Source organism: Artemia sp. Qi Xiang Cuo, chromosome 9 (assembly GCF_049724085.1).
Source record: "Artemia sp. Qi Xiang Cuo chromosome 9, ASM4972408v1, whole genome shotgun sequence".
Taxonomy (NCBI): domain Eukaryota; kingdom Metazoa; phylum Arthropoda; class Branchiopoda; order Anostraca; family Artemiidae; genus Artemia; species Artemia sp. Qi Xiang Cuo.
In genome coordinates this window covers 52,762,040-52,784,494 of record NC_142802.1, presented here as the reverse complement: position 1 = coordinate 52,784,494, position 22,455 = coordinate 52,762,040, and the positions used below count along the sequence as shown (strand labels likewise).

Genomic DNA, 22,455 nt, shown 5'->3' with positions numbered 1-22,455 from the left:
CCTATCGCAGTAATTCTTTTATGTGCTTGAGTGGCCCAATCTTAGCATAGTTACAGACTTACTTGACTTTGACTTACTTGACTTATGTCTCCTGCCGGGCGCTGCTCGGCGTAGAGAGTGACGTCTGCCTCCTCCATCCACTTCGGTCCATGGCAAGTGTCTGCACATCGCTCAACCTGATATTTGCCATCGTCAGGAACTCGGACAGGCTGTCAGAACATCGTTTTTTCGGTCGGCCGCGAGGTCGCTTCCAACCGGCTTTGACAGGGTCGAAGTCATTGATCGTTTTCGCAGGTATGTGTAGAGGCATTCGAAGTAGGTGTCCGAACCATTGTAGTGTTCGCTCGGCTGCTTGGGTCGACAACCGAGACTGCTTGATGAGCTGCAGCAGCTTCTCATTGCTGACGAAATCGAGCCATCGTGGACCTTCAATCTTCCTCAGGTTCTTCGACTGAAAGACATCAATTGCCTTGAGGGTAGCGGCTAAAGCTTGCTACATTTCAGCTCCATAGAGCATCACAGAGCCGATGAGGGTGTTGAAAATCCGCAGCTTTGTTGTGCGACTGATGTTTGGTTTTCGCCAGAGGTGACGGTTCAGTCTGCCCATGGCAGAAGACACTTTGGATATTCTCGCTTGTAGTTCAGAAAGAAGCGAGCCATCTGAAGAAATTATGGAGCCCAGGTAGATGAACCTTTAGACAGCTTCGCTGCTAGTGGTGTTAGTCCAGGCTAACTGTAGGACTGGCTGCAAGGGAGGATGGGTCTATGGCCATAATTTTCGCTTTAGTCCAGTTTATCTGCAGTCCTACTTTTGCAGCCTCTTCTCGTAGGATTCGAAGCGCTTCCAGCAACTGCTCCATGGAGTCCGCCAGAATGGCCAAGTCATCGGCAAAATCAGCATCTGTAATGACACGATCTCCAAACTTTAGTCCAAAGCTGAGACGTGAAGTAGTCCTTGTCATAACGTAGTCTATGATGACATTGAAGAGCTCTTGGGCCGCTGCACATCCTTGGCGCACTCCTGTCGTGATTTGGAAGAACGGACTGCGCCGGCCGTTCACTTGAACACAGCTCTCCGTTCCATGGTGTAGAGCTTTAAAGAGTCTGCAGTATTTGTCAGGGAGGCCTGTCAATTCTAGCATCCACCAAAGAGCTTCTCGGTCCACTGAGTCGAACGCAGCACGGAAGTCGACGAAGGTAAATAAAAGCTTTTTGTCGGAACTCCGTGGTTTTTCTATGATTTGTCGGATCGTAAAAATCTGCTCGATGGTTGAACGGTCCGACATGAAACCAGCTTGCTCCGGTCACCGGATTTTACGAATGATATTTCTACATCGATCTAGCAGGACCATTGAGAAAAGTTTTCCCGGGGCAGACAGTAGGGTTATTCCACGGTAGTTCGAGCAGTCGCTTCTAGAGCCTTTCCTCTTCTATAAAGGGATAATGACACCCTTCCGCCAATCTTCGGGAATTATCTCGGTTTGCCAGATTGTAGAGAACAGGGTGTGGAGAAACAGGAGCATATCAGGGCTTGCATATTTTTGCAGTTCCGAATTCAGGCCACAGATACCGGCAGCTTTATTGTTCTTGAGCCTTTTCACTGCATTTCCAATTTCTGAGGGGCTGAAAGGCTCGTCTGGAGGAGGATCTGGTTCGGGTTTTGGACTGCCAGGTTGGCTGGGACTATCAGTAGGAGGCATAGTCGGGCTAGTGTTGCTCAGGAGCGAGAAAAAGTGATCCTTCCATCGCTCAAGACAAGAACCCACATCAGAAAAAAGTGTCCTATCCCTGGGTAGGACGGGTCTCAATGCTGGTGTTTTATTTTCTTTGAGATCACGGAGGTGCTTGAACAGGCTACCCATGTACCTCCGTGATCTCACAGAAAATAAAACACCAGACTTAAATAAGCAAATAATGCCCTATCAAAGAGTGTACTTATGTTTGGATAATCTTACAGACGACGAAACACGAGGTTTACAGGCTTTCGCATGAACATTTTTTCTCGAAGAATTGGACAAGAACCATGCAAATAGTGATTTTCCTTTTCTTCAACCAAGAGGTACCGATATTTAAGTTTCCTGTATAGAGTTTTCAGCAATGATGACCCAACGGTGTACTTTTGGTTTCGCCCCGACACCATTTTTTAGGGTTTAAGACTATATTTCGAAACTCCCATAAATTGGATAAATTGGTTGAAATAACATTTTACTATTAACACTAACCAAGATAATAGTTACCATCCCTGAATCAGCTACAAAAAAATTATATTCTTTTTCTCATTAGCCAGTTCTTTTTACTGGCTAGAACGCGTTTCTTAAATTTGTTGTTACTATGGGCCGTGGTTGGCTCTTTAATACGTTGCAACTTCCATTGCAATCAGGATAAATCTATAGAATACTTCAAGTACATAATCACATCTCGGACGTGACCGTGTTCTGGACCAAGAACACAAACTCTTCGTACTATGCTTAAAACTGGTTTTATGGTGGCATTACACGCCAAAGTATTTTGGACAACGGTGAAAAGAGTTTCCGACAAGTAATAATCGTCTATTAAAATTATCGATTCTTTTCAAGAATATCGATCCATCTATTAGGTACTAATACAGATCAATATTTGTGGTATCGAACCAAGTATTAGGTAAGACTATATATTCTACAGCTGTCGCATAACTATTTGTCAAGTAATTAGTTTGACATTTAGCAATTTTAAACTTAAAGTATGTACTGATAATTTTATGAGATAATATGCTACAGGAGTCCATGACAGGTCTCTGACATTTTTTACACATGTCTGTGTTCGTGTAGCAAGGCTGTATCCGGAATTTTGTTCGGGGGGGGGGGAGAGGGTTAAAATAAAAAAAAACTTTAAAAAGCGCATCAAAAATTCGTTTATACTCATTTTTGTTACGTTTATACGAGTCAGACGAACATTTTGAGGGGGGAGGGGGGGGGGGGGGTCAAACTCCCTACACCCCCTCCTGGATACGGTCTTGTCGTGTAGAATCAACGGTGGAAACATTTTTGTTCCTCTTAATTGAATTTTGAGACTTTGATAGGAGCTAAAAACTGTTTGTGTTACACAGGGAATGCCACTACCGAGCTGAGGATATACAAAGTAACCTTCATCTTATCAAAATGTATTACAATTTGTGAGGTTAGGCACAAAAGGCGTTGATTCGTGGATAAAGCTAAATGAACGCTAGAAAAATTTTCTTAGTGGGTTGGAGGCAAGTACATTTTAATCATGAGCCGTGAATTCTATCCCCATGAACAATAAGACACTGTTTAACTATAGCAAATACTTCATGGCTACAACTCCCAAAAGTGGATGTTTTGGGTAAAAACGGTTCTACAAGCCCAGCTCAAGCCTTTGTCTTTTATTTAGCCAGAAAGCTAATGAACATAAGCAGTTTAAGCAGCATCTCTCAGATTTTTCTTCATTTTCAAATAAATATTAAATACGCATTTACACTAACCAGGTAAGGTCTTATTAAAGTGTTTTTCTATATCCTTTCTTTGATACGAGTAGAGCATTGCATTTCCAAACTGAATTAAATCACCGACTGTGGAAACAAACCCTCCACCGGCCCATTTGTAACTATTGTCTACGTAAGGTGCGTTGATAAGTCTACCATGTTTATCCCTCACATAAAACCTGCAACAAAGAGGATATAACATTTATTCTTCAATTAATCATCCATTTATTCTTCATCAGCACAAGCATCAACTCCTTTTCACTTTTCTACTCCATACGCAGAGGCTGATCAAACTACGCCACAAATATATATTCACAAATATATATTCCCGACGCCACCCGGTAGAGATAAATCGAAGGACACTATATGCATCTACGTTGTCGAAATACCATACATATAATATCTGGAAAATGGACATTAAAGACTTAAGGGACCTCGTTGAAACTTTGACGGAATATTAGATAAGATAAGATAAGATTTATTGCTGAAAAATGGCTATCACAAGCCGAAAAGGGCCGAATTCACACTTTAGCGTCAAATAAAGCGAAAAAAGAACAACAAAAACAAACAATCAAACAACAACAGAAAATTATAAAAGGGTCAATATCAAATACGTAAAACATTAAAAACAAAAACAAAGTATACTCATAAAATTAGAAGGCCAATGTCAAGTCAGCAAAAATGCGTCCCCCCCCCAAAAAAAAAAACTCATAAAAATAACAAGGGGATAAAGTAAAATTAAAACAAAAACATAAGTTAGTTGGTGACTAACAAACATGAATATAAAACCTCCAAATTTACAAAATGGGCATTAAAATTAATAACTATGAGGTAAAGAGGGCGTGCGGGGGGGGGGGGGGAGGCAGCGGAGATTCAGTGGTTTGAAATGTCAACTATGTAAGGGATAAAAGTTCTTCTATATCTTTCAGTGCAAACTCTTAGGTGGGTAATAGGGGGGATTTTTGTTGACAAAGAACGTGGGAGGCGGGGTCGAGGGGGTAAATATTGACCAGGGAAAATGGAAGTTGCTTGAGGGTTATGAAGAGCATTGTTGGCAAAACGCAAGGTAATTTTTGCTCTCCTTTTCTTAAGGGTGACAAGGTTAGCTCTCCTAAGAAGGAAAATATAAGGTACTTTACCCTCATTGAAGACGATTCTTAGGCACCTTTTTTTTACTGCCTCTATTCTGTCCGACAATACAATAGAAATGCCAGGATGCCAAACAGGACAGGCGTGCTCAAGGGTTGGGCGTACAAATGACAGGAAACTCCTCAAACAGTGCGATTTAGGGCATTTAAACTTTTAAAGGAGTTTAAGGAGGGAAAATGTGGCATTTGCACGTTTTAAGATGTCATTAATATGACAATCCCATTTTAAGTCGCTTGAGATGGTAACGCCCAGTAATTTCATAGTGGTAACGGACATTTCAGGGGGATTGGACAGGAGAAAGAAGGAGGAGTTTTAAGGAAATTAATAGTAAGAACAGTTGACTTTAAAGGGTTGACTTTCATATCATTAGTAACAGCTTCGGCTCATATCGATTCCATGATGTCCATTGGGTTACTTTTAAATTTTTGGAACATGTCTCTAAGACAGTTAGATCATCAACGAATTTCCATCTATCCAGGAAATAAACACCAAGGTTGTTTATCATTGTAAGAAATAAAATTGGACCTAAGAGGGTTCCTTGGGGCACATCATTATAAATTGGGAGGGGATCAGAATATACATTCAGGTATTTCACGACTTGCGTTCTGTTAGAGAGGAAAGACGCTATAAGGGTCAACTTGAAAGTCATTAGATAGCTTTTCTAATAATATATTGTGGTAGATTAAATCAAAAGCTTTTTGCAAGTAAACAGCGATAACATTGAGCCAGGTATTGGGTTTTTCGAGTGTGTTACATATTGTGTCCATAAGGTGAACAAGATAGTGGGTAGTAGATGTAGAGCGTAGGTTTCCGAATTGTCTTTGGTCAACATTTGGGATTATCTTTACTTTCAACCACTCAGCTAAAAAGCTTTCATATAACTTCGAAAAAACCGGAGGAAGAGTAATGGGACGGACACCATCAAAATCTTGATTATTACCTTTCTTTTTTACGGGAGTAATAAAACCTAATTTCCAACAATTCGGAAATTTACCAGTAGAGGTAATTTCACTAAAAAGTAAGGACAAAGGCTCTGAGAGATTGTCGGCAAAGGCTTTAATTAGTACAATCGAAATGTCTAATGGACATGTACTACACTTTTTAATGTTCTTAATTTTTGCCTCCACATCCGAGGGCGAAATAACAGGAAAATTGAGAGAGCACAAATCATGAGGATTGTCAAAAGAAAGGGGAGGGAGGTTCTGAACTATGGAAGAAAGAAACCTGTTCAGATCATTGGCTGTAACTGAAAGGTCTTCTTGGAAACGGAAATCTATATTATTATGTGTTTTCCCACAAATTTTCTTTATTCTATTATACCAGTGTTTTGGCTTTGTAGAAAATAAATCCTGGACTTTGCATTTGTAATATGAAGAAGCAGATTTACGTATTTCTTGTTTTATATGTTTACGCAGTGAGTTCGCTTCGGATGTTTTACCACTCTTTAGTAGATTCAATTTAATTCTAATTCGGTTTTTCAAGTGGTTAGAAATCTATGGTTTGTCATTAGAACATGTTTTTACTTTTTTTCACAGGGAAGATATTTCTATTTTTTGTGTTAAAAGGATTTTGGAATTCGGAGACTTAAAAATTAATTTCAATTTTTCATCTGAAAAACAGGCAGTTTTCATTGAGAATCCTAGATCCAAAAGTGTAAAGGCCATCATTGGAAATTGGGTGATAAGAGAACTCAGTAACAGCTGAGTAACAAGCTGGTCAACATATTTAAAATATTGACCTAAGAGGAGGGACCAAGAAGAGCTTAAAAGGGACGATAAATTTTGGAAGAAAACGGCGTCGGATGAAAAACGAATAGACTCTGATTTGACAAGGTTTAAAAATTTATCCAACAATTTGTTGCAATATAATCTTGAGTCACAATTTAACATATTAAAAACATCATTAAATTCTTTGGATTCATAAACTTTATATAGCAGATTTTTCCCAGCACTTGCCTTTCCTGTACTCAAGCATTTGGCATCCAGCAGTTGCTGGTCAGACACTTTCTTCAAAAAGGCGGTAAAGTCAAATCTTTCTTCAAGATGCCGTAACGTTGAATATAAGTGCCAGTGGAAGAAGTTTGCTCAAGGGCAGCATTATGTCACTCTTCAGTATCTATCTTCCATAACTGACAGTGTCAGGGAGATGCAGCCAGACGTTAGCTAATTTGAGTACTATGATGTGATGCTATACATCGGGCAGTACTACTTTCTCTGGAGAGCGGAGGGTCACATCAGTCCCTGGTTTTTTAGTTGCGCACAAGAGAGTTTGGTAAGTACACCCTGTTTTGTCTCACAGCTCGGAGATCGAGTTGGAACTTTCGAGAATTTTTTTTTATTTTGCGAGGGGAAATTAAGAGATTTCAAATTTTGGGGAGGACCAGACTACTTTTTCTCCAGTATTCACAAACGGTAAGCGCTATGTTTAATATTGCTACAAACGTAGAACCCCCCTGACCTATAACTTTTTATTTTATCAATGGGTGGTTCATATACCTAACAATTCCCTGGTTATGCCCATGAATGTACGTATTTCTTAAAAAAAAGGGAAAAATGTCAACAATCGGAAGACGAAATTGGCTAACAGTGATAATATCTAAATGTATTGATTTGTGGTTAATAACTATAAATTTGATTCTCTTTAAGTCAGTCATTTTTTTCTCGTGTTTTTTTTTAGTGTACTGTATCAAAAACAGAGAATTTGACACACCACAATTATGAATTCAAATTTTAATCGCTGTTTACTGTTCACGGACTCACTTTGAGCCTGTTTGTGGCTTCTCCCCTAGCTTCCTTGTCCTCAAAATCATGGTCAAGGAAACTAACTAAGAAATCAGGTAAAACAACAGAGAAAAAATTCCAGTATCTTTTATGGCCTTTCTTTACAAACTAAATAACGAATAAAATTTATTTTGGCCTGCAACCCAAACGACGCTTATTTTGAATCTACTTTACACGAATGCCCTTGAGTTTAGTTACTGATACTATTAGGATCTCCAAGATCTAAAAATTGAAGAAATCTGTACCTATTAGCGGTGACTTAGTACAGAGCAATTTCTTCCCATGTATTTTTTTCTATGGGTAATGGGTTGAACGGATCACAGCAGACAGTTGGGAAGAGCTTTTTTCTTATCATAGCTTCTTAGCTCCAATTCGCGCTCGATTTGTGCGCAAAACACATTTTAACTTCCAACGGCCTAACGCTCATACTAGCGGTGATTCGCTTCTCCTCAGGTAGATGGTTCACACTCTGGATTTTCATTTTATTTTGTATTACCAAGACCAAGTGTTTCGACCAAACACTTCGACCAAGTGTTTAGAAGCGATAGTCGGACCTTGAGGCCAAAATATAGAAACATTTTTTTTATTTTTCTTCGTCACCATTCTTCTTTCCACGACGCACTGACATGATTCATTTTATTTTTTGATTAAAAAAAAAATAATAATATTGTTCTTGTCGTCAGGCAAAAAACAATCATGGAATGTAATATCTGTGGAGATAACAAAATTTGTCCCTGTAATAAGCAGGATTGAATCTGAGGCCCTACAATCGCAACAGTCGGCTTTATCCATTCTGCTGTCACAAGGCGAATTTGCTGTACATTTTAGTAGAATAATTAAGTTAACAAGCTTGACGATTTTCTTAGCGAGAACCTAGTAAAGAGCAAATCACTTTTTTGAAAAAGCGAACGCTGCTCTTTACATGGAATAGCACCGAAAAAGAAAACAAAGGAGACATACAAGTGTATCAGTGATTATAAAGGCTAAAATATGATTTGATTTTCTTGGGTTTTCAAAAGAGGAGGAGGGGGCTTAATAACCACAGTGAATAGACCATTCTGATTCTAATGGTACACGTTTCATTTTTTTTCCACTGTCATTTCCGAGAGTTAATACCGAAATGACATAAAAAGTATAGTTTTTTGCGTGTAAAATGAGATTTCAATTTAATGTCACCAAGGCGGATTTGAAAAAAAGCAAGAAAGCATAAGCATTAGCTTTCAAATGAGGGGTTAAACAACTCTCTAGAATATTTCATTACCTATCTAGCACCGCTATAAAAAAAAAATGGGGACACATTCAGGGGCGTCGTTTGGGCGTGGCCCCCCAATAATGTGAAGAAAAAAAAATCATTATACAGCCCATGCCCTTTGACTATCTGGATATGGACCCCTCTTGCCCCCCCCTAATAAAAATGCTGGAGATTCACCCCTGGACACATCAGTGCAATCTTAGCTAAAATATGATTTTTCATCCACTTTCGAGGTAGAGGGCAGAAAATCAACACCTAAGGATTTTTGACCGTGGTGATTCGAAATGTGTACTTTTAGTTACAATCGGCCCCGGTTCGATGGTATTGAGTGTTTTTTTTGAACCCCCATAAGTTAGTTTCAATCATGCATTAGTTATCATTACTGATTCAGTGTCAATTGAAGATTAATAGTAAACTTCAAAATTTATTTTTAAAAGTATCTCTTTTTTAAATCTTTAGTTACTAAGGGTTGTGGATCCCTCTTGACTAGGTTAGAGCTTTTGCTGCAATCATTAAAAAACTCGCAATCGCTTGCGGTTATTCCAGTAATTGAGCGTTCCCTCCTCTATGCCTCTAATTGTATGTCACTATAAACTGGAGATAAAACTAAGTATACAGATACAAAAAATATATATATAAGTGTGTCTGTAAGCTTACCATTACCTTGATCTATTCATTATAATAGGGCTGTTTTCATCAAAATGTGTGGTTTTTAGCCCAAGATCATGAAACACGCTGTCCATCACTTTCTTAAAATCCTTCTTGAGTGCCTTCTCTAGCACCGCGCTAACAACTGTCCACCCATGGGTTGTGTACAGGTATTTAGAGCCTGAAAATATAAGCTAGATAAAATTCTCCGTCATTCAGAACTTTAAAAGGGCTAGGCCAACAAAAGGTCTGAGTTAATGTAATCTGAAGTTAGTCGGTTTCGTGGAGAATAATTTTGACCAAAAGTCTTTTTATGGACAATATGTTCTAATTTTTAGATTTCAATCCCATATTCCATCCTTTTTGTAATCAAGAGGGGAGTGAATCCCATGGCTCAACTGACTTCAAAGAAGAGAAAGAGACAGATAGAGAGAGGGAAGGGGATAGAGAGAAGGGGAAGGAAAGAGAGAGAGGGAGAGAGAGAAAAGAAGATCCATTCATCTCTTTATCTCGCAATATAGACATTTTAAATTATTAAATTACAAAGTACATGGCGACATCGACTGCTCTCAACTGATGTGTGTGCTTAGCCATTAAAGAGAAAAAAAGGTTGACAGTTTAATCTGTAATATGATTTATAGTAAACATTATCTATAACATGATTTATGGTAAACATTATTTTTACTCCATTACAAAAAGTTTTTACTTGTAATTTATATATACGCTATATATGGGTTTGGGTCACAGGCCAGCTCTCCCTGAAATCCTAAATTTTCTTGAATTTCTGGGCACTTCTTATTGAAATTATAATTTTTTTATTGTTTGTTTTATTATTTTATTATATATATGTGTGTGTTTAGAGAAACAAAAACAGAAGACGCAATTTATCTTCTACCTAAAATTAAAACATGAAAAACACAAATGTATACTTGCACAGAGAATTCAAAAAGTTTGAGATTAGTTGTATAAAATAAGCTTTTACCCAAGAGACTAGTCATCTTAAAGTAGACTTCAATCAGTTAAAAATTGTAATTATTATATAGAATTTGAATATTGAAAATTCACACTCTTATTGTTATTTGTCAAGACTTTCCATAAATTTATATTTGTGTGTACAGGATATAATTCCATGTGCAATACGAAATTCAAGTCATCCGGTATCCTTCAAGGTTACAGTGAAAAGATTTTTTCTTGCAAAAGAATAGCAATTATGTGTGTTTTTTATGTAAGTAGAATGGTTCTTGTATGTGACGAATCGAGTATCAATTCCATATCGAATAATATAAAATAGTATTTTCAGAATATGTAGAATGGAGAAGACTCAGATCTGCTGCCAACAAGCCTTTTGGGGTTTTCTAGCAGGTGCTGCAAAAATATTTATTACAACATATATTTGTTCTGTTAGACTATTACTTGATATGTACAGCCATTACTTGAGTACGCATGTCCAGTCTGGGGCCCTCAAGTGCGCAATATAGAATATCTCAGTAGTGACATTGAAGTTGTGCAGAAACGTGCTGCAAAAATCATATTTGTAAATTGTTTGTCTTAAGAATCCGCTCTCAAGTCGCTAAAAATACCCCCTCTCTCTATGAGCGCAGATACAAACTTATCCTCATGTTAAGACACTCACTACTCGCCATTGAGATGACATACTCATCGTTTTACAAACTTTTTTGTTTTTTTTTCAGTCAGTACATTTAATTGTTTGTAATTTATTCACCTTGCAATTTATTTGTATGTATAAAATAGCGCAATTTAATTGCTGAAGTTATGAAAGCTGTTTCTATTAAATGAATCATGAATTCACACTGGCAATTCACCAGACATTATTGTTTCGAAGGAAAAAAAACCTGGCTCATGATGAAGCTCATCATGTTTAAACAGCTCTAAGGCATCCTGCACAGACTTGTATTCTTCTTTAATATAATACTCCTTCTTTTTGAATTCTTCTTCTTCTTCCTTTTCTTTATCTGTCAGTTCTTTTTTCGTGGATTTATCATAGTGCCTTATCCCTCCAAGATGGCTAACTAACTGTCTAGTTGTAATCACTACTTCCTTGTCATTGTACTGTTTCACCGGGAAATTTGACAAATATTCGTAAATAGGCTTGTCTAAGTCTAATTTGCCTTCCTCGTATGCTTTGGCTACAGCAGTCATTGTCATTGATTTACTGATGCTTGCTATTCTCATAACAGTAGAACTATTGCACAAAACATTGTTTTCAATATCAGCAAAACCGATACCTGAAAAAGAATATGAGAACATTATGAACATGGCTGAAAACTGATTATTTATGATCTTGGGCGAATGAAATTTTTGTGGCTATTGCCTAATTTGCCGACAAAATTACTGATTATTTCAGCCAATATTTGAAGATGTACAGTCTAAATTTTAGAAAGGAGTGTCAATAGGTTACTTTATTGGAGGGTACAAGGAAGAGTCTAAAGAAACGCGTTTGTAGGCATTAACTGTCCAACTTTTCTGGAAGAGATGAGTTAAAATCGTAAGAGAATAATCCCTCCCCCATGCGTGATTTGTGTCCCTCTCTCCGCCATTATGAAAATGTATTTCCCTGAGATAATCGTTCAATATATATGGGCCCTTCTCTAAAATGAGGATTCTGAGACATCTCATCAAATTTCATTAAGAAGATGCAAAAAAAGGAACATTTTGGCCAGTTTTTTTTAAGTAATGAGCCTCAATTTGAACTTTTTTTTTAAGTTACGACTACCACATATATTTTGGCAAAAAAAAATCTAGAAAGGGGAACACTTAAAAAAATACTGAATTACTGTCTATTCAAAACCCTAATAGAAAGTGAAAAAAAAAATAATTGAGAAAGCGTAAAAACTCATTTTTACAATGCGTTTGTTTTTTTTTTTTTTTTTTTTTTTTTGTTTTGTTTTACAATACAACACAATAAATAAGCTTAGAATATTTTTGTATCTCAAACTAAGACAGTACTCAGAAAATGTCATAAAAAAAACAACAGCTAGTTGGATCAATACATGGGATTTGACTAGGTTAAATGAAGAACTCATTAACAGAAAACAACCTGATAAACCAATCAGTATGTGGGATCCCCATGAATGAGCTGATAATATTTCAATGAGTATATTGAGTTGTGTTTACTATTTTTAGGTCTCTTAAATGACGTGAATGGTAAACCCTATGTGTACACAAGACAAAAATGACAAGATAATCATGTAATTTGAATTTATATAATATTTAAAAATTCAAAAAATTGCATCAATTACTTATTACACACTGCCATATAGCTCGTATATCATAAATGAAGATTAGAAACAGAAATGAATATGTTTAAACTAACTACAGAAATAAAGATTGGTATATTGATGTAAAAGTGATCTGCTTATGCTTCAGTTACAGTAAAATCTGTGACTGAGCAATATACAAGATTCAGGGGCACAAAGTGTCAGCGCGCAGCGCCGACACCTTGGAATTTAGCTTACGTTTCAGTTTAATTTAGCTTATCTGTCAGCATTTGTTGGCACACTGGAAGATTTTTTCGGCAAATTCTTTATACCCCCCCCCCCTAAAACTCGAAACCTAAGCTGCACCCCCTGACAAGATCTCCAAGAAAAAAAAACTTAAGACAAATTCCTAGATTCTTTAAAATTGATGGAATCTTTCAAAAAAGAGTGCTGATAACACCCACTGAGAAATTTCACAGAAATCAGAAGAATAGAGAATAAATATATAAATATGATATCAGATTAAAAGCAACTCAAACATGAAAATGGTTTTAGATATTCATGTAAAGTCTGGGATAAAATTCATTCAACAGCCTTGTATTACTCTGTAATCAATTAAGTGTAATAAGTCCACCTGTCTGCCAAAATGCACCTATGAACCCTTTGTTTTTAAAAGAAAAATTGTGTAAGTGGGCTTGCCCCATAAGCTTCACAAATCATGCCATCCCTGGAGGCTTACTTTTTAGCCTTTTGGCTGTTCTAATTAGGACTTAAAATATAGATTTGATACTATATGGGGCTTTGGTGGCGCAAAAGTCACTGAATAAATAATTGTCCATTCTCTAATTTACTTTGGTTCTTTAAAAGTGCACTAAAGCTTCTAATATACAACCAAACATGTCAACCTTTTATACAACCAAACATGTCATTCTATAGGATGCAAGTAGTGGATATACCAAAATTGCAAATAATAAAATAATACAGGAAGACATTCCACTATTTAGTAACTCAGTGCTATTAAGTTGACTATGATCCATAAACCTTGCACTATCTAAAAAAAAAAAAATGCTTGTGAATTTAGAAATTTTGATATGTTTACCAGCTGAAAAAATAGTTTTTCCATCAACTGCTGCTGCAATAACAAGTCCAGGACTGCCTGATTTTTCCATTTCAATTCTGCATCTGTGGAGGATTTTTTCCTGTAGTTGTGCAACAGCTCCATGAAGTAGCCCAGTCTGTGAACCCTTCTCAGAGCTATAAAAATGTAATAACATCACAAATTGTCTATAAATTATCTCATATGCTATCTTAGTGCAAGTTATATTTTCATAATAAAGAAATAAAAGAAAACATTGAGGAGGAATAAGAATACTCTTGACTTTTTGTGTGTTTTCTTTTGTACATCAGTATATTCCATATTGTTGAAGCAAAGGGTTACCTGCAATGCTTCAGATTCTATTAAGTGTGATATATGTGGAAATCAAGAAGATTATAGGACGACCAAACATTTTTTTTGTTTTGTCATAAAGAAAACTGGTCAAGATTTCTTTAACATTAATTATTCCTCATCTAAATTTTAGTCCTAGGACCCCTTAAGAATGGATGTCATGTGCATCAATGTCAATGACCACTTTGCCAATATCAATTATGAAGTCTCTAATATCTGGTATGAACTTGGAAAACTTGTGGAAATCAAGAAGATTATAGGACTACCAAACATTTTTTTTTGTTTTGTCATAAAGAAAACTTGTCAAGATTTCATTTACATTAATTATTCCTCATCCAAATTTTAGTCCTAGGACCCCCTCAGAATGGATGTCATGTGCATCAATGTCAATGACCACTTTGCCAATATCAATTATGAACTCTCTAATATCTGGTATGAACTTGGAAAACTTTTGTCTGGAAAATTACACACTCCCCGCGCCTCACTAGTGCCTCCTGGGATTGATGCAACCCTCCAAGAAGACTACCTCCCAAGTGTTGATGGAAAAACTTTGGCAACCACCCTCTGTCAGTACCCCTGTAGGCTGAAGGGAAAAGGAAAGCATGCAAGAAGTTTAGTTACATTGCAGTTAGAGAAGAAGCCACAAGTCAGCCCACCCAGCCAGATGAGAGTTAAATAAGTAAGTACTCTTTTTTGTCACTATTGTACCAACAGACTACACATCACAAGAACTGCTTTTTTGGCACATCAAGTGCCTCTATTGGCAAGTTTTCATTCTAGCATACTTTTTAAATTGTACAATTTCTTTCTTTTTTTGGAACACCACCAAGTAACAGCAGGGACTTTCTAACATCATCCATCATTTTAGAAAGCCAAGTAGTATACTAGACAGCAGGATCCACAAAAGCCAAAAATTGAGCTGCTAATCGAGATTACTTGGAATAATGGCTGGTTATTGCCAAAACCTTGCATTACCCTAAATTATTAATATGGCTTTTAACTCTTCTTCTTAATAAGATCTACAGATACCAGGAAATGGGCCATTCTTTCCTTATACTCTTTTCAATTATTTAAGTAACTTAACTAGTGGATTTCTTTTATTTGATAACTGTAAGATATGGAGGGCTATCATGGGCGCCTATAAGCTGAAATTCCAGGGGGGGGGGCAAACCTGGTCTAATTGGTACTTTTAATGCTATATAATAGAAATCTCAGAACAAAAATATAAAACTAAGGCAACATCATTCAGCCAGGGGGAAAGGGCACCCCCTGCCCCCCCCCCATATGGGCGCCCATGAGGGCTATGATGCCAGTAGTAATATTGCTTCTTCAGGATCTTGATAATTACAAATTGAATAGTACCTTGATTTCAGGACCTTGGAAATTGTATAGTGTTGCATCTAAAGCTGGTGAAAAAGGACAGTTGATTAGGGCTTCTAAAAAGATACAAGAACCTTCAGCTGATGTCAATCTTCTAGATTCTCAATCTACTAAACTACAGTCAAAGAAAATTGTGCAGTTTATTTTCATTAACAAGATTATAACTTCTGTATATGGGAGAATGTTAGGTACCCTATTTAAAAAGAAGAGTAAGTTCTTGGAAAAGATCATATTCAGTTATTCCAAGTCTATTATCCACTGAATTATGAATATCTTTACTGAGAAATTGACTTCACCATAATCATGAGTAAACCAAACAGTGGAATTTTCAATTAAAAATAGATCTTAACAATAAATTCTTAATTTTAAGTTTGCTGCACTTAATACAATAGAAAGAAAGAACTTTGCTTTTTTTGCATCAAAATTTGGTTTATTTTATTTGGCTTAATTCTTAGTCTAAAATTTGTTTCAAGAACAACTGATTTTCATGCATGATCAAAGTTGAATTTCTTCCAACACTTCATCTTAAATTATACACCAAATTATGAATTCTATTGGAATATGCTTCCAAAATGAAAAGTTGCTGTTACAACAAAAATAAAGCATGTTGCAAGCTAAGACAAATGCACAGTTACAGTTGCAATATGATTTTGCACTGAGCAGCACACATACTGCCATCTTTGGCATCAAAATGTTATCACAAGTACTTCAAATTTTTCTGTGTATAAATTTTGGCAAAGTTTGTATTTTTGTATCTTTCATCACAGTAAGCTTGCAGAATGCACAATTTTGCTTCTTGACATGCTACACTGGAACAGAAAAATAAAAGTTTATTGCACAATTTAATTAAGCCTTTTCCTTGCATTTCATGAGCAATAAACATGACTTGTCAAATTGGATGATAAAACTGAATTACTATTGCAAATCTCACTATAATCAGCATTGGTGAGGAGACAATTAGTCCAAATCATGAATATTTTTTTTTTACAATTGAAAGTGGCATCAGAATTATAAAGAATTTGCCAATTCAAAAAACAATTACAATTCTACTCTCAACTTTAATTTTGATAGAAAGCACATTTAATTATAAGTTTCAATTTATGATTCAAATATACACAATACTTTAAGCTGCAACTTGGAGTAATTTTAGTGACTTTCATCCTTGAGATGCTCCTTAGTGACTTGAGTTTTCTGCATTCCCATTACAGATTCAGTTGCCACCATGGGCGCCCATAAGCTGAACTCCGGGGGGGGGGGGGGGCAAACTTCGACTAATTGCTACTTTTAAGGCTATATAAAACAAATCTCAGAACAAAAATATAAAAATACGGCAGCAACATTCAGCCAGGGGGGGGGCAAGAGCCCCCCCCCTGCCCCCCCATATGGGCGCCCATGGTTGCCACCCAGTTGTATAGGAACTTTGATATAGCTATTATTTATCAACCATACAGTTGAAGGCACTTGTTGATTCAGCCATCAATGCAACCTTTGAGAGCTGATTCTATGGATTGGCTATTCTCTGGCTAAAGAAATGGATTTTTCTCTTGTGGTAGAGTACTGTCATAAAGTTCTTCAAGTGCTGCCAAAATTTGTGGCATTTAGAAGAAAGGGCAGGGACAAGAAGACAAAGAAAAATGTTTTTTTAGTCTTGGGAGGTTCAAAATCATAGCTCTTTATTCCCTCTGGTAGGCAAGTGTAATGTATTTGAGGTAACAAAAATGTTCTCCATAAGGTATTTCCTGCAGCCAACAGAGCAACTTGGTTGTTCTTCACTGTACACACTTCTATGTTATCTTGGAAAAACTGATGTGCAAAAAAAAAATTCTAGCCTGAAATGAAAGATTATACCAATGCTATCCAGTTTCATGACCACTCTAGGAAATTGACTTGATTTTTTTTTCTATTTTCTTCTTTTTAGCAACATATAGAAACTGCTCTACATTAGTTGCAAGCCCTTGTAGCATTTGTAGAATATCCTTTAAAATAGAAAATGGCATTTTTATGAGCTCACAAATAGCAATACAACATATTATACCCTGAACTTTTTTTATAGACACCTTATAAATAGAAGGGAGAGAGAAGGCTTTGTTGACCTACTTAATCAGAACTTTTAATTAGACTCTGTGCTGTAGAATAATATTGCTGTCATGCCTAAAGGTCTAATCTGACGTTTTCACATTTCTGAGATAATTTGCATAAATTATTTGGTCAACTTAGCAGGGAGGATCAACAGGTAGCATAGACCAGGTATTCATATAAATACATCAAAGGTATTTATATGAATTATGAAAGAGCATTAAAAAAGCATCAAATGATGTTTTCACTTTCATCCTAGGTAAATTATATAGCCCACTACAAATTTACCATGAATTTTACCCCCACCCCTAATGTGCAAATATATACCCTGAATTGAAATGTGCCCTAAATTGTTGAGGACAAAGTTTCAGATTACAAAATTTAGCATTATCTTTGTTGACAGCATTTGAAAAATTGAATCAGTAGGAAAACGTTTGAATTGAAAATCAAATATTTTGCAGGTTAGGTTATATCCTAAATTATTTGAGTGGTTACAAAAATGAAAAACTGGTAAAATTCTACTTTAGCTACTTCTGGCTATCTTGGAAAGGGGTTAGGTTAGAAAAATAAAACTTTCAGTGATGGGTCTACATGTTAAAGTATGTCCTGGGAAAGTATTTTTGAGTACCTATCTCTACTCCTTATCTCTCTAGAGGATCCTGACCTTTAAAATCCTGTGTGTTATAAAAGTGAAACCTTGCAAAATTGATCTTCTGCTTAAATGAAGCACAATAAAATTGTTTTCAGCTTCACAACTTTGGTCAATTTATAAGGTTTTAAAGATATGCAAATACATTTCCTAAATTTTGAAAAAAAAATTGATAGCCTATGGCTTAAAATTCTAGGCCCTACTCAAATAACAGGGATTGTATTTTCAGAACTAAATACAGGGAAAACAAAACTGATAAATGAAAATTAAGGTAAATGCTGTTTTGTCAAAATTTGAATAGGTTCCTGGGACATAGGCCTACTTCAGTTTGTAGACCCAGCACTGAAAATTTCATTTTCCTAATCTAACCCCTTTCCAAGATAGCCAAAAGTAACTAAAGTAGATTTTCTAAAGTAGCTAAAGAATATTTTTCAGGTCTGATTAGCCTATAGGCTATCCTAACTTATTTGTGTGGTTACAAAAATGAAAAATCTTTGGGGCCCCTTTAAGGGCTTAACATGCAATTGGCCCCAGAAACGTTTATAGAATAATGAAAGAGCATAAAAAAAGGCATCAAATGATGTTTTTACTTTCATCCTAGCTAAATTGTTGTGCCACTTAGAAATTTACTAATCTTTGGCCTACCTAATGTTTTCTGTTTGTTCAGCTGTCTTTAGGAATGGTACTGCTGTTAGGCCAGCTAATACTCCAGCACAAACTTTAATGTATTTCATTGCTTGTTTTACCAGTTCAGAAGCAGAATTTTACTATAGAGCCAACTAAAACTCAACAACAGATGAAATCAAGCAAGATGGGATTTCAAATATTCTGCGAAATTTTGAAAAGCACATTTCAGATTTGACAAATACAACAGCTCATGAAAACCAGGTTAAAACTGAATAAGGAGACAAGTGATACTGATGGAAATTACACTATCAAATTCAGCATACAAGAGAGTTCTATTGTAGATGAATCTATCTACAAAACCGTAAAATTTTGTAATTTTTCTCCGAAAGAAGGATCACGGATGGTTGCATGTTAATTTATTTACTAGTTTTGTTCCCTGCATTGATCGCATCAAGCCAGTGGTATTAGGAATTCTATACAAGGTTGATATGAGCGTAAATTAAGATTTTTAGTGCAATTTTTAAGTAGCAGAAAAGATTGTACCACAACATAGCAGCGTTTCCTGCCATATTCTGATGAAAATGACAATCTTGACAGAAAGGGTGCCAAAAATCCATCAAATAAAAATTCCAAGATAGCCACTAGATTTAAAATTATCAGAAAACCGTATATTGAGCTTTTTAGTTTCAGATATAGTTTATTATTTATGAATTGTGATAGTTTATTTTGGAGAATTTAATTTTTTTGAAAAGTAAGTTCACTGGATGAGTTCTTTATCTTGAAGCATTGCTGCGTAAAACTCAAAGTTTTTTTTAAAGAGTCGGATTTAAGAGAAAGGTAGCCCTTCTTAGATTTAAAATAGCCCCCTTAGATATGCTATTAAAAACAAACAGAAATCAAATACAAAAAGTTTTTTTGTAACAAAATAAAAAGCAACATAAAAACTTAACAAAAGTGGAACTAATTTCACACATAAAAGGGCCTGCCTCTATTTTTCCTCAGCAGCGGCGTCCCGAGATTCATTTCATTGGAGGGGCGATCCTCGCAACTTTTACCGAATCGCTACCTGATTTATGCCGAATTTTCTGCAGAAATCAAGAATTTTGCTAAACTTCGGGCAATTTTGCCAAATTTCTGCCGAAATTTTTGCTTTCGGTAAAAATTTTACCGAATGCCAAAAACGTTGGAGGGGTGGCGCGGCCCTCCCCCCCCTCCTCGGGACACCCCTGCTCCTCAGTCCCCCACATCTTACTCGAAACTTGAACTTTTTTGTTCCGATTCTTTAAGAACAACCGCTTAAACGGAAAGCCTATTGGACCATAATAAAAAGTATTTTTAAAGCACTTTATAGTTTACAATTTGGTAAATAGTTATCTGAAATAATTATAAATAGTATCTCAAATACTTTGTAACAAAAATTATCTGAGAGATCGTCATGCCTAATTAGTCTCTTTTTCATTATTTCATTTATCACCTTAAAAATGGTTTTGTCGTCTTAAGAATGTGGGGAAAATTTAAGACTTACACTTAGTGTTGCAAGACCTTTGGCTTGGAGCAAAGATGTTTTGGGATTTTAGTTTTCTCGCATAGAGACTATTAATGATATAAGGAATATTGGCCGGATTCATTACAGATACTACTACTAACAACTCACCGCAGCACCAAGCCGCCTGAGGCCAACATAGCAAGGCACGTTCCTCTCCCATCCCAATCTAATCAAAGCCTCTCTCTTTACAACCTCCCAGGAAGTTCCCATTTCTTTTAAATGTTTCTTTATAACATCCTCCCACCCCAACCGCGGACGACCTGTATTCCGTTTAGCCCTTGACGGTTGGCTGAAAAGAACAATTTTTGGCAATCCGACATCTTTCATCCGCAGAACGCGCCCTAGCCATTTCAATCTTTCTCTCATCATAGCCCTAGAAAGCGGGAGTGAACCACTCTTTCCGTACAGCCTACTGTTAGATATACGGTCAATCACCCGGGTTCCCAGAACAATCCATAAGCAATTTCTCTGGAAAACATCTAGCAAATCTTCATCTGCTTTTCGGAGCACCCATGCTTGAGAACCATTTATCACCACTATTATCACTGTAGCTTCCAATATTCTAATCTTGGTATGCAGACTTATCTTCCTAATGTTCCAAACTTTTTTAAACTGTGAAAAAAACCCTGAGCCTTGGCTATTCTACTTTTAACATCTTCACTGCTCCCACCGTCTTTACAAACAATACTACCAAGGTAAGTGAAGCTGTCCACCTGATCAGTCGTTACCCAGCCTCACCTTTTCATCTTCACTTATTCCTAGCCTTAGTGACTTAGTCTTCTTAACATTAATGTTCTTATGGCCAAACACCGTGTTGGTCATAACTAGATTGTTATAACTACAAAATTGCAGAAGTCTGTAGCCATTACTGTTTTTTTTCCTACACCAAGTTTACCTAGGCTAGGATACCATCTATCAATATTTCTACCGACATGGGCGTTAAAATATCCTAGTGAAAACATCATATTTCTACCTGGGACCTGTCTATTTGCTCGTGTAACTGTAAGTAAAATTCACCTGTAAGTAAAAGTCACTTTGTTAAAACTAATATTTATAATATTCAGTAACTTATTTCTAACCTCAAAGCCACCATATTTTAAGAAACTCATTTACCACACTATCAGCACCTGGAGCCTTATTATTTTTTAATCCTTTTAATACTGTCACTAATTCTTACTCACAAAAAAAAATCTTTCTTCACGTCCAAAATATCACAATTTTTTGATTTTCTTCTATATCTTTTCCTGCAACTCTATGGGACATTCTCAAAATATTCCGCTTATCTCTTTCATTAGCTGAAGAACAAATATGGAAGGAGAGGGAGCAGGAGCGTAATTTGCTATGGGGCAGGGGAAGTAGGAAATATTTTTAGTGCAAACAATTTCTTTAAATAAAAATCAAACCAATTATAATCATGAATATTTAATGAGTATTGTTCGTATGCGCGCGCAAGAAGGAGACTTTAAACCCTTGTCCTCTCAGGAATTTCAAGGTCTTTTTATGTTGTGGGCAATAATTCGTTCTCTATATGTTTCGCCTGAATTTTACTTGTTGTTGTTTTTTATTATCCTTCTTCAGTTAGCAGTTATTTCCCATGGCCGGAGGAGGAGCAACTCCCCTACCCCCTTGCCCCCCCCCCCCTTTAGGACGCCACTACCCTTGGATACCCCTGACTCGCAAATGCAGCCTACATAACTACCATTGCTACATAAGAGAAACTGAAACTCTTTCCTTTCATTTGGAAATTTAGCTTCTTTTTTATTTAACATGTTTCAAGATCTGCCATTTGAAATATATAAGCCATAGCTATTTGACCTAGGTTCTCCAGAAAATGAAGTTACATCAATTAACCAAAATTTATTTGAAGTCACTAGTAATCAGAATTTCAATATTTATCGGTCGCGAGTTTCATTTCTTTTATTTCTATATAGTGATAAATACAGACCACGACAAAGGTACTTTTCTCTGTAACGTATGGAATATAGTCAGCCAAGAATGAACTTGACCACAATTAGGTCAGATGTAATTTGGACTGTAGTTCTGACATGGTTCAAACATCAAAGTTTTACTTCTTTTTCAGGAAGGCAATTGTCAGAATGTCAGCCAAAATTTTCACAGAAATTTAAAGGATTTTTTTTTTAAATAACCTAAGAATATCTTTGGCAAAAGTTCTGTAATACCGAATAAAATTCCCAACATCTTTAT

At 36.3% G+C, this 22,455-nt stretch overlaps 1 protein-coding gene across 1 annotated transcript in view; it reads right to left on the bottom strand.

The window, feature by feature from the left end:
* LOC148948793 (serine beta-lactamase-like protein LACTB, mitochondrial) overlaps positions 1-18,884 on the bottom strand; it is a 30,316-nt gene extending 11,432 nt beyond the window's left edge. Inside the window, exons 1-5 of the mRNA XM_089094092.1 lie at positions 18,723-18,884; positions 13,625-13,779; positions 11,161-11,553; positions 9,323-9,488; positions 3,479-3,657 (exon numbers count right to left, since the gene is read on the bottom strand). Coding sequence (XP_088950218.1) covers positions 3,479-3,657; positions 9,323-9,488; positions 11,161-11,553; positions 13,625-13,779; positions 18,723-18,811 — 982 coding nt within the window. The 5' untranslated portion in view covers positions 18,812-18,884. The remainder of the gene's footprint in view (positions 1-3,478; positions 3,658-9,322; positions 9,489-11,160; positions 11,554-13,624; positions 13,780-18,722) is intronic.
* Between the last annotated feature and the right edge of the window lie 3,571 nt (positions 18,885-22,455).